This window comes from Phoxinus phoxinus (genome assembly GCF_949152265.1).
Source record: "Phoxinus phoxinus genome assembly, chromosome: 8".
In the NCBI taxonomy this organism is placed as follows: Eukaryota; Metazoa; Chordata; class Actinopteri; order Cypriniformes; family Leuciscidae; genus Phoxinus; species Phoxinus phoxinus.
The window spans coordinates 32808313-32820772 of record NC_136883.1 but is presented as its reverse complement, the minus strand read 5'-3'; the positions used below and the strand labels follow the sequence as shown (position 1 = coordinate 32820772).

Genomic DNA, 12460 nt, shown 5'->3' with positions numbered 1-12460 from the left:
CCTTTTCATTTTTTTTTTTTTTTTTTAAATCAATGATGCATTTCAGAGGGTAAAAACTGGCTGTGTGACGGCCACATGCTAAATTATTCACACTTCTTATAAATATTGCACATTCACACTTGGATAAAATCTCAACCGAGATATCTCTTAGGGTTCAGGGCACTCAGAGTTCAGGTGGATCCGCCGGTCCAATAATCCACTTTATGGGACTACTGAGACACAGCAAGATAAATAAACACATATTGTGAGGTAGGTCTTCATCCTATTTATGCTCATTTGGTTGCAGTATATGGGGGAAAAGTAAGTGTCTAATGGTTACGGAAAATGTGTTTTTCAGTAATAGGTCCATTTTTGTTGATGTTTTCTTTTACTTCTGAGGGGACAGTTGCATTTTGTAAACGGATGTAAAGCACAGAGTGTGAGAAAAATGGTTAGCTTTGCTCAGACTTAGTTTTGCAACATTTCTTTAGTAAACTTTAACTTTTTGTTCTGTTATATGCAGTACAATTACATTGAAATTTTGTCTTTGAATGTCAAAATGGGCACTAAATGTGCCAGAAAAACTGCATTATTTGTTGATCGAATTGTGTAATTGTATCCATCCAAATATAATTGTGAAATTCGGTTTGTGCAAACTCAGTGTAACTAACTATTATAACTTTGTGTACAGTAATTATATAATAATATTCAATAAAGCTATAGTTAATTTAACTGTGAAAAGTGATGCTGTGAATATTTCTTTCAGATGTTAATTTTAACATCATTATCATATAGTATGTGTACATCTGACAATGAATGAAGAATTCATGCAATTCTAATCTTTCCCATTCAAAGGAAATACCTCTGTGACAAATGAGGTGACAGGCGAGACTGTGAGGGGTTATTGATGAACATATGTGCTAATGCAGTTGTTCTCCCCCGGATTTTGATTCCCAGAGATGGGCATTTCAGTTTATTGGTTACATTATACTCCTTCAAAAAGTAGTAAGACGTTTTCAGAAAAGCCAACAGATATTCAGTCGTACAAAAATGTATACTTTTATTAAGTTATAAAGCTGTGAAAAACAATACAAATCCAGATAACCCCATTCAGCTGGTTGTTTTCCAGTTGATTATCCATTTTTGTGATAATTTAGCTAAACATGATATATATTACAAGTGCAACTATGCTTGTGATTACTTGGACCTAAAGCAGCACATCATAATCAGATTCAAATATTTACACATCACAATATTGTGAAATTATACATATGATTACAAATTCTAATGAACATATTAAACCAAATCACAATATTTTCACATAGCCAGATTTTAGACTGATGGCACTGCAGTTTATAGAACAGTTTGTCTGAAATTGTAAATGTCAAAACAACAAACAGAAGAGTCCAGAAAACCTTCTAGAAAGTCAGAATAAGCTGCAGAGTGGACGAGCCTTGATCACGATGTGCTCATCATCAGAACAAACATTTCACCAATAAGAGCAGCAATATTCAATCCGTAATCCAAAGAAAATGGGAAAAATTCTATGTGTAGGGACAAGGTCGTTCTTTGGTCTTCTCCACAAAAGAACCTCGACAAAAAGCTCAGTGTTCAGTTGGGTAAATCTGCAATGTGACAAAGGCTTGAAAATATGAAATAGACCAGGGGTGTCCAATCCTGCTGCTGGAAGGCCACTGTCCTGCAAGTGGTTCAGCTCCATCCCCAATTAAACACACCTGAACCAGCCAATCAAGGTCTTACTAGGCATACTAGAAACTTCAAGGCAGGTGTCGAGGCAAGCTGGAGCTAAACTCTGCAGGACAGTGGCCCACTAGGACTGAATTTGGACAGCACTGAGTGACTAGACACTATCAAAGGTGTAACAAAAATAATGAAATGTTGAAGAAATGACTGACCTCTGAATAAGAGGGAGGAGGCTGGAGGCGGATGTGCTGAATGTAAGTGATAGCTGGGCCATCCAACAGCCAGTCCGGTTGTGGCTGGTAGGTTGGAGTTCTGTCGTCTTCAAACTGTTCCTCTGACACAACCTCTGCATAGCTGGGTGGGGCTGTCAGGCAAATGATCATTAAAAAAAGTAAGATGCATGTACAGATTTGAACAAATGATGCATATATGTTCAGTAATTTTCTGGAAATAAAAGCAGTTGAAAGTGAGAGGACATTTCTTTTTTTTGCAGCGTTTATAAGCTGCATTCACCGCATCAATAAATTCGCACCATACCTTCAGCTACATCTGGTAGGGTAAACCTGGGGTACAGCAAGCTCATGTCCATAACGGAGTCCCTGCGTGTGTTAAAACGGTGACCACAATGACCATCGGTACTGATCACCAGTGGAACCAGTACTTCTAGATTTTTGGCACCTGGTATCTGAACAATAACCTTTAGAAGAGAAACAAACATATAGAACAAAGATTCATATACATGTTGTTTATAAATACATAGCTATTTGTATAGAAATTATTAGTAAATCAACTTTTTTTGCATCTATACTATGCTTATCATAATATTCTTAAAACGACTGGTAACATTGAATAAGAAAAAAAAAGAAATCCTTCATAATCATCATACAATTATTACTTACTGCAAGCAAGTATTCCACTTTCAGGATGTCTGAATTAAGAATGGATGGAGAAACTGGAGGAATCTTCAATGCGTTTCCATTCCACCTGCTGGCACAGTCGGACGGCACTACATTTCCAGTAGCACTGGCAACTACCCGTTTGAGGATTTTTTTTTTACCCTTTGCCATATAGGTCTGTATCTGGTATATCACTGCTTTTGGCACAACTAGACGAGAGGAGAGGTTCTCAATCAGAGCACAGATTGGGATTGATTCTCCTAGAGAAGACATCAAAAAAGAAAAAAAAAAGTCACAAGATGTAAAGCAAATTATTTAAAATAACATTGCTATTGCAGCAGCATGGAATAAAATGGCTAAGCAGTCGCTATATCCCTTGAAATAAACTCAGTGGAATCATAAGTTGACCTTTGATCTGATGATGATCCACCCAGAAATATGTTTTTGGGCCAAGCCAAAAATATTTAGTGCTCTTTAAATGGTCTTAACCATTTTAAATCACAAATCTCTTGTCAGGGAATTCGCAAGAATTACAACAATATTACAGCCTAGATAAAGTAACTTAGCGCGGAATAGACTTCCCCCAACTTGCAAACAAGCTCTATACAAGAAGAGTCATTGTTGTTCCCTTAAATGTTAATGGCTTCAAACGGTTCATGATTCAGTATTTGGAAAATGTCTCCCAGTTCGTTTGAGTTTAATATGAGACCAATTATTCATGTTACAAATCTGGACTCTGACCAGGCCAAAACATGATCTGATGGACTTCTTGGTTGCAATTTGGACAGGAGCATTGTCTTGTTGAAAATTATCTTCTGATCATTTTAGATAACAACTTTTCATTTGTGGTAAGCAAGCCAACCTGCAATATTCTCCTGTACCTGTATGAATTTCTTTCTTCTGCTGAACACACAGGAAGATATTTTGAAGAATGTCAGTAACCAAACAATTAAATGGTCCCATTGACTTCCATAGTAGAAAAAAAAAATACTATGGAAGTCAATGGGACCAGTTGTTTGGTTACTGACATTTTTCTAAATATCTTCCTTTGTGTTCAGCAGAAGAAAGAAATTCATACAGGTTTGAAACAACTTGAGGGTGAGTATATGACGACATCATTTTAATTTTAAAGTGATATCCCTTTAAAAGCTTAGTGTTTAGCCATATTGGGGATTTTTTTGCCTTAGGAGTGTATACATTTTATTCTTGTAATGACAAAGCAGATTATTTAGCAGCCATTACTCCAGCTTTCAATGTCACATGATCTTTCAGAAATAATTCTAATATTTGCTGCTCAAGGAAAATGGAAACCATGATACATACTTCAGGATTCTTTGATTAATAGAAAGTTCAAAAGAAAGGCATTTTCTTTACTGACCCCACATTTTTGGTTACGTTTTGTAACTTTATGTTACCTTAAGCAAACTTTAGTTGAGCAAAAACCTACAATATTCAAATACTGTCATCCTGTCACACCCAGAAAGCTTCAAAGCTCATAAAAATATACTTATTTTATCTTACCATTGCAATAGCCCTGTCGGTCTATGCTGACAGACAGTGAGATGGGACCTGACGTAAAGATCCAGCAGCCGACCATCTTCTTACAGGTTTGTGACACTGGAGACTGCAATGACAACTCTGAGTCAGAGGTCAGGAGTGATGTTCTCTGATGCTGTACTTCTTTGCTTCAGATTTTACATCAATTCTACATTTAATTTTGAACTGATGCTAATGTGTCTTCTAGACTAGAGATTCCGATACCTTGATCACAGGTGTGTTTAATCAGGTTTGATACTAAACTCTTCAGGTGCATTAAAATCTCATACTGTCGGAGTAATGTACTACATTAGAAGAAAAACTAACTTTGCAGCCATCCAAAAAAAAAGTATGTTCTATATGATATGAATGAAGTCAGAATGTATTACATCTGGCATCATGTGACCTACAGCATTGACTGCTATTCACCACTTCTCTCCCATGGCCTCATGGGATAGTACATTGTCCATTGGATGCACACCTCAAAATGGGTATGCGTAGGAAAATGTTCTAGGAAAACAGAAGGTATTTTTGATATACTCACTATTAACATTGGCATATTGACATCAATAGGATTGATGATGCAAAGCTCTCTGCAAACACGTTGATTCTCATGAAATGGTGTTTTTAAAACTGCCTGCACCATGTAGTAAACATGGCCATGTTTTCCAGAGAAGGAGGAAACCAAGGGACTAAGAGACAATTAAAAATTAGCAGTGTCAGTGCTCTGAATAGGTGGAACACAAGAGTTAATTATGAACTGCAATTAATACAACAATATATACACACAATGTATATATGCATGTTTGCAATTATCTTATAATCTTTGCAGCCTTTATGTTAGGCCTAAACAACAGAAACTGGTGTGTGCACTGGGTCTCACACTTTAGAAAAGTGATGACCAAATGGTGCCCAAAAAACCTGCACTGGCCCACGACCCATGCTTGGAATATCCTGGCCAAACATTTCAACTTACCTCTGAGGTAGTTGTAGTTCAAACGGGATCTCATACATGCCACTATGAAGGATGAGGTCTTCTTGCCCTAATTAAATATGAATAATTCAAATTCATTTGTTCAAAGGCAATGCAATTGATCACACTTCAATCATCACAAAAAAAAACATGAGTAAATGCCTACCTGTTGATGCTAAAAGTGTCTTGGATAAGGACATATATTTCCTCTCTTCGGAACAGCGGGACCGTTTGTGCATCCAACTCACCTGAGCATATCCCTTCAGTAATACTTTTAGGGCTTTGACTGTGGTGGCTTCAGACATTTTGAGCGAAATATGTCCAGACACAACTTCACCAGAGCAGTAACCATCTCTCTGGTCATTGTCGTCAAGAATCAAATCCAGTGATTTTCCTTCAGTAAGTGTCATCTTGCTTTCTGGAGAGTGCATAAGAGTACAATTCGATAGGAAAAAGACACATATTGTTCATCTTATTGCAATAGGGTATGTCGAACGTCGCATTACGAAACCGGAAAACAGAACGCATCGCTTCTGGTTCAGGTCTTTTGTATGTGCTTCATGCATTTTTTTACTGTTTTACTCAAGATAACTTAAAAGGAGCGAGCAAAGATGATCATAACCAATGTCCCTCGCATGTGAAGATCGATATTTAAAAGTAAAAAAATAAAAAATCTTCACACTAACGTTAAGATATTTAAATAGAATAAAACGCCAATAACAAAGTGAGATAGGTAGGTTAGCTGATTACCTTAAAATTCCATAGATATCGGCGTCAGTTCATACGGCTGTTAACACTTTCTATGACAAGCAGATGCGATGAGACCAGGTTTCCGGTTTCTTCTTCTTCTTTTCGATTAATGGCATTTTCCGGTTTCGTCATGCGACGTTCGACATATACCCTATTGTGGATTATTGTATCAGCATCGACATTTTGAAAATGCTACCACTACACACACACACACACACACACACACTTTATCTCGTGTCCAACATGACATTAAGCTAGCTACTTTGTTTGCCAATATCAACCTAACTTTATAAAGACGCATAAAGTGCATTTTAAACACTTTCAGGCAATGTTTAAAAGGCACTACATAAATAAACAATCATTGTGTATTCTTTCGAATTGCTTCTCACTATGTTTATGCAGCATAAACATAGTGAGAAGCAATTCGAAAGAATACACAATGATTGTTTATTAAATTAAATTAGCATAAATTATGCTGCAGCAGCACACACTCGAGGTTGTCTGCAAGCCACGCCCAGTGTTAATTTATATGGGGCGATTTGCATGTCTTTCAGGCACTAGCCCCTCCCACCTGGATGTTTCTGTCATTCGATTCGACAGACATTTACAACAATACCGCAGCATTAGAAACATAAACTTATATATATAAGTAGCTAAATAAAAATTTAATAAAAGTACCCCTCCCCCAAAATGAAATATTTGATTACAATTATACAAATATTACATTTATTTATATTTTACAATTGCATTTAGATACAAAATATTGAATATTTCTAAGGACCCAAATTTATAAGTCGAGCTCACGCATATTAGCGGACATAAGACAGTATATAAAATATAACGTATATTTTTATACATCACGTATATTTTTTTGATTGGTCAGTTGCTGACTCACAGCCAATCAGCTCGCTTGCTTTGGTGTTCATGCAGCCAAACCGCGCGCATTCAACGTTCCTAGATGAATCTGGAAAAAAAAAAAAACTGTTGTGGTTTTTAGAGTCCTTTCTGACGAGTGACGACTAGAAACATCCAAACAACTATCCACAGAGCCAGTGAAAGGTTTGTTATTATCTTCCCGCTTGTTCACAACACAAGAGTAGCCTATATTCATTTGGTTGCATTTGTTGTTTATAATTGTAGCCTACTCATGTTCACCACTTTCTGGAAAGATATCCATCACAAAATGAACAGAAATCTCTGATGTAAATGCATATTTAGGCACTGGCTTCACCTAAAAAAAAGTACCACGGGACTACTACTATGTTTTATTTTACATTTACCAAGAACGTAGCATGATTTTGATAGGCAATTATGTTTCTGATAAACAACTTACAATCATATTAAAGTGTTTAAGGGAACACAGGCTAATTTGTTAGGTTTAAATGGTTTACAAGGCTTACCAATTGAGATGCAAGTAGCAAAAAACTCTAATTTTTCTATTGACAGGATAAGGTGTTTGGTTTTTTAATGTGTTAAGACCACCTCAATTCTCATACTTATCTTGGATCAGCAAACATCCAACCTTGAGGACATGTAATAGAAGATATCTCCTCTCCAGAAGTGTCTTCTCTTTATCACCACCCAATGGTCAGTATATAAACCTACACAACACTATGTCTACTGCATTATGTTCTCAGTACAAAATTACTGGTAATACATAGAGCTATATGTTCTCTAAAAATTGTCGTTTATTACCAGTGTCATTTATGATTACATACAACTTTATATTTTAGAAATACAACACCACATAATAAAAGTAACCCTGAGGAATTTTTCCCAGTTTCAAGTGCATCTTTCCAGGTGCAACTCGAGAGATGTTGCTTACAGTACCTAAAGCCGTTTGAGATCATTTGAATTTACTAAGACAGCAAATGCAATAAAAGCAAGTTAAAGCCATTCATGATGGCACAAGAGAACTGTACTGAACGTGGTAGAAAGCAGTTACAGTTAGATGTACTGCATTGTTTGATATGATTATTCAGCATGAGCGAAAAAGAGAGGTCAGAATCAGGTCATAGAATGCAATAATCTCAGTTACAGGCGCCATCAGTACAGAAATGTGAGGTTTTGCAGCTTACATACCTAGAGTGTATGCGAGTTGTGTGTGTGTGTATGTGTGTGGTGCGTGGACTGCTGCAATCTCCCCTGTGGGCTAATAGATTCGAGATGACATGTTCTCCGCTTCCATGCTGAATGTTCAGTGAACTTTCTGGCACAGAGGCTGCCTCTAAAGTGGGTTCAACCAGAGGTTAATATAAACAAACAGCAGAAAATGGAGAGCCAGGGATTATTAAATGTTAGGATGACTGACAAATCCCTCATTGCCATTAGCCCATGGCCTTCACCTATGCCCTGCTTTCCAAAAAATACTGTACCGTGGCTCGACAATTTTCTTTCTTTTTTCTTTTTTTTTGACAGTGGCGTGTTTAGTTGGGGCTGAGAATTTGTAATGTGTGGTCAGAACATGAGTCACTCGGCCAGAGAAAGCTTTTGCCAAAATGTCCCGTCACTATGGATGAAAGATTGTGTGCCCACATTTTAATGAGTTTAAAAATATGAAGTGTTGGGAGGCGTTTTTGACAGCTGAGGTGGCCATCATCATGCACATCATTTGTTGATGTTATATCATGTAGCCTAGCTATTCTTAATTTGATGAATTATTATTTTTAGTAGGTATCCCTGCATTTGACAGATTTTCTCTGTGTTTGACAGTATGATCTATTTTAGTTTCAGGGTACTAAACAGTTACAGATTAATACTTTAAAACCGTGTTGAAATAATTGCAGTTCTTGGTCTTAATTTTGCAGTATGATCAGGATGCATTCAATATTTATTATTCTCAACAATTTATTTAAAATTTTTCATAAAAAAACAGTCTTTTCCCCAACACTTTCTCCAGAACATAAAGATCATAACAGGAAAAGAAAGGAGATTATAAGAGTCAGAGCAAGAATAATAATGAAATACTATTTTTACATATCTGAACATAAATAATATTTAAATATTGTATATATGTTATTGATATATGACTGAATTGTCATCTTTATGGTTTTTGAAAAGTAGATTTTTTCAGATGTTGCAGATAATCACACGCACTGCCCTCTTGTGGATGAGCGATCAAATTGCAAGCAATATAAATAAATTGCCCCTTTTGTACTTTTTGTGATATAACAGACAAATATCATCGTTCACCATAATTTGCAGCTTGCATTAATAAAGTATGGAGAGTTTAGTCTGTTATCTACAGCTGGGTAAACTTAATTGCAGCTTCAGCTTTGACAGATTGTGTATGGAACATAGATTGTGTGTGTGTGTGTTTTCCCTAGTTAACAATAACTGCTGTGCTCCTTTGAAATTCCTGCTCATATGGAAAGAGTTAATTCCAGTGAATTGTCCCTGTCCGAGCAGCTGAAATTTATCACTGCCAGCGACAATGTGCAAATTTTGTGATGTAGGCAGTGCATTGTTAACAGTGATTGTCATCTAATTAAATCGTGGCTCGTCACAAGAGATGCTTTTTATGCTGAGATAAGCATTGGGAGTCTACTCAAGCGTTCCCAAGATCAATAAAGATGTTCCCTTCTGGATTACGAATAGTCTGAGGGTTACATTGGGCAGAGGAATTAATTAGGAAAGAATTCTTATATCCCCCTATAGACACACACACACAGTTTAACTTTTATAGTTGGTTAGTTGAAGTGGGAAGGGGGTATTTAAACGGTTTGATGTCAGCTTTCACTCCGGTTTAATGCTGATGTTTAAGAGAACGCATCAGGATAACAGAGCAAATTAAAATGTCAAGTGAAACTAAATTTAAATGATGTGTCCTAGCATATGTTTTTGTTCAGTAAACAATATATTCAAAGGCATTTCAAATGTAACGGCTCAATCATAATGTACTAAACAAGCCAATAATATTGAATTCTATATATTTTGTCATTGTTCAATATAAATCTGACTGTATTATTCTGAGCACAAAAAGATGACTTCCAGTCAAATTTGTTTTTGTAGATTCCTGCAGATGTATTGATTGATTTAGTGCATCCAGGCAGCAAACGCTTGGTGAGCCCTAACCTGTCTAAGTACACTCTCATCAGTTTTAATGTGTTCAGTCTCATTGACTTGACACAAGCCCAGGGTCTCACTCCAATTCATTGCACCGTTCCCCCCTGAAAGAGCACAGCTTGAGACCCTTAGCAAAACCAACAGTGCTTTTTAGTGCTGAAATGCAATCAAATCAATGTGTGTGTGTGTGTTTTATATATATATATATATATATATATATATATTTATACAGTTAATTTTTATATATATAATGTATATATGCGTGTACTGTATGTGTTTTTAAGAATATTTACTAGATATGGCAGACTAAATGCTGTGCATTTTATTGTCACTTGCGTGTCTGATCTCTTTTGTTGTTTATGTGACCATGGAACAGTCCCAGATATCACCTTCTTTGTTCAAGCTCTTTTGTAGATGGCGGCACATATGCACATAGTGTATTTTTACAGCGCGCTCAGGTGCACGGCGGTGTCATCCCCCATTGCTTAGACATGCATGTGTGGAGTGAGAGGTGAGCTTGCTAAAAGACACAGAAAATAGACTGATTGCAGAATAGTAGGCATGCCCGTTTAATGCACTCACACTCTAACCCTGCCATTCTTTCATCAGCCCCCACGCAACCCACCCCAAACACACACATTTTTCCATTGGCCTTGTGCAAACTGAACAAAGGGAACTGGTAAAAAGTAGAAGAGGAAGAAAAGCAACTACAGAAAAGCTGATGTTCTTATTCGTATAATCCGAGGGCGCTCAGAAGTAGCTTGGGGTTAAACCTTCCTTCACTCCTTGTTCCTATTTCACACTTTAATGGCATTTTAATGCGACTGTCACTCTGAGGCAGGGTTCACGGCGTTCAGGTGTGGTCTTCAAAAGAGCCGGAGGAGGGGGAGCCTATAGTGCAATGCGTAGGCAGCACCGGCATAGCATATTCTTATGTACATACTGTATATAAAATTGACATTTTTATTACTCCATGTTTTACATTTCTCTAATTCAATAACTCTTTGTGCTTTGTAATGTTGTTCTATTTGTTAGACCAATTTATAGTTTGTTCCAGTGTCCTTAATTTCACTTTTATCCTGCTAGTTTTTGTAATATCCCTTTATAATCAAAATATTATTTTCAAGTTGGCACCCTCACTTAAGCTGCTTCTGAATCCTTCTCTGTACAACAGATAATTTTCGGTCTTTATTTTCATCAAGTCATCAAAAATCTAAAATAATCAAGTTAAATCTGCTAACATGTTTTTTTAAGAATATAATTTATTTTTTACATTTTGGAAATCAAGTTTCCAAAAGTTAATGTATAGCGTTCCTGTTCAGCCCTAAAATGGATATTTTTGGATGGGTAGTTCATAGATATACTTTCCTGAGGGAGATGAGCGATTACTTACCTAATTTATTTCAGTTTTGGATACACATTTGATTTGATGGGATCAGATAGGATATACCTCAAGCTGTTCTCTTTTCTTAGCGATGGGGTGTGCTTTGTTTGTAGTACATCAAACATGCTAAGATAACCAAAAAGCATACCTACATTTATTTTTTTATTTTTTTATTGGAAGCGGTTTTTAACACAGAACAATTATAATAGACCTTTATTTGGCACCTGAGAGAGTATATTGTCCTCTGAGAGACAGAGCGGATACGTGTGAGGCAGATTCATTCAGGAGTTTCACATTAGCGTGGCGGCCTGTGTTATTACAGCTGTTATGAAATCTTGACAAAGGGGTGAATTCCACTCTCTCTTCCTCAATAATTGCTTTTTAACGGTCTGTCCTCCGTATCCATGGAAACATAAAAACGCCACAGAATACACAGGAATTCCTGTTATTGCCTTGATGAAGCCATCAAAATGGATACATTTTAGATGCTATCAGCAGTTTTGCTAGAGGCCGAATCTGGATGGTCAGAGACTGTGTTCAACAAACCTTTAAGTGATACTTTTGACTTAAGGAACCAAATGTGACTTAAAGTCCTTTTTCCATCCTATGCAATTTGGTTTCAGGAAAAAACATTCTACTGAAACTGCATGCTGTTATCTTATTGAAGAAATCAAAACTAGCTTAGATCAAGGAGGAGTGGTGGGAGCAGTCTTCTTAGATTTACGCAAAGCCTTTGATACAGTTAACCATGAGGTACTGATACACAAACTGGCCAAATACGATATTTCCATAAATGTCCAAAATTGGATAAAATCTTATTTGACAAATCGAAAACAATGTGTGCAAATAAATGGCACATTGTCTACGTCTCTTGCATCTACTATGGGAGTACCACAGGGATCAATCCTAGGGCCACTGCTGTTTTGCTTATACATTAATGACCTGCCTTCGGTATGCAAGGGCATAAATATTGTCATGTATGCTGATGATACAGTTTTATATACCTATGGGAGAAGTGCAACAGACGTAGCCAAGAAATTATCTAGTGTCATGAGCAAGGTCAGTGATTGGTTAAATGACTCATGCCTCACATTAAATGTTGAAAAAACTGTAACCATGTTCTTCACAAATCGGTCTACACTTAGGACTTATCCGGAAATTTTAGTAAATGGC

General features: G+C 36.7%; 1 protein-coding gene and 1 long non-coding RNA gene across 9 annotated transcripts in view; one reads left to right on the top strand and one right to left on the bottom strand.

Annotated features, from left to right (window-relative positions):
• Positions 1–927: 927 nt before the first annotated feature.
• Positions 928–6798, bottom strand: LOC307003450 (arrestin domain-containing protein 4-like). 2 transcript variants are annotated; one of them, XM_079621852.1, is made up of 9 exons: positions 5839–6335; positions 5255–5506; positions 5092–5158; positions 4660–4807; positions 4101–4203; positions 2583–2839; positions 2221–2380; positions 1896–2047; positions 928–1604 (listed from the first exon to the last, which is right to left on the bottom strand). In XM_079621852.1, exons 2-9 carry the CDS (start codon positions 5496–5498, stop codon positions 1584–1586), a joined length of 1152 nt encoding a protein of 383 aa, XP_079477978.1. In that variant the 5' UTR covers positions 5499–5506; positions 5839–6335; the 3' UTR covers positions 928–1583. The 2 variants fall into 2 exon arrangements, with proteins under 2 accessions (XP_079477978.1, XP_079477979.1); XM_079621853.1 differs by lacking the exon at positions 5839–6335 and adding an exon at positions 6734–6798 and having other exon boundaries at positions 1017–1604.
• The window catches only part of LOC307003451, a 224458-nt gene continuing 218753 nt past the window's right edge, over positions 6756–12460 (top strand). For 6 of the 7 annotated variants that reach the window (XR_013798706.1, XR_013798707.1, XR_013798708.1 and 3 more), the window contains exons 1-2: positions 6778–6897; positions 7285–7425. This is a non-coding gene — a long non-coding RNA (uncharacterized lncRNA). Of the gene's footprint in view, positions 6898–7284; positions 7426–12460 lie in introns of all 7 variants that reach the window. The other variant, XR_013798712.1, reaches the window with a different exon arrangement.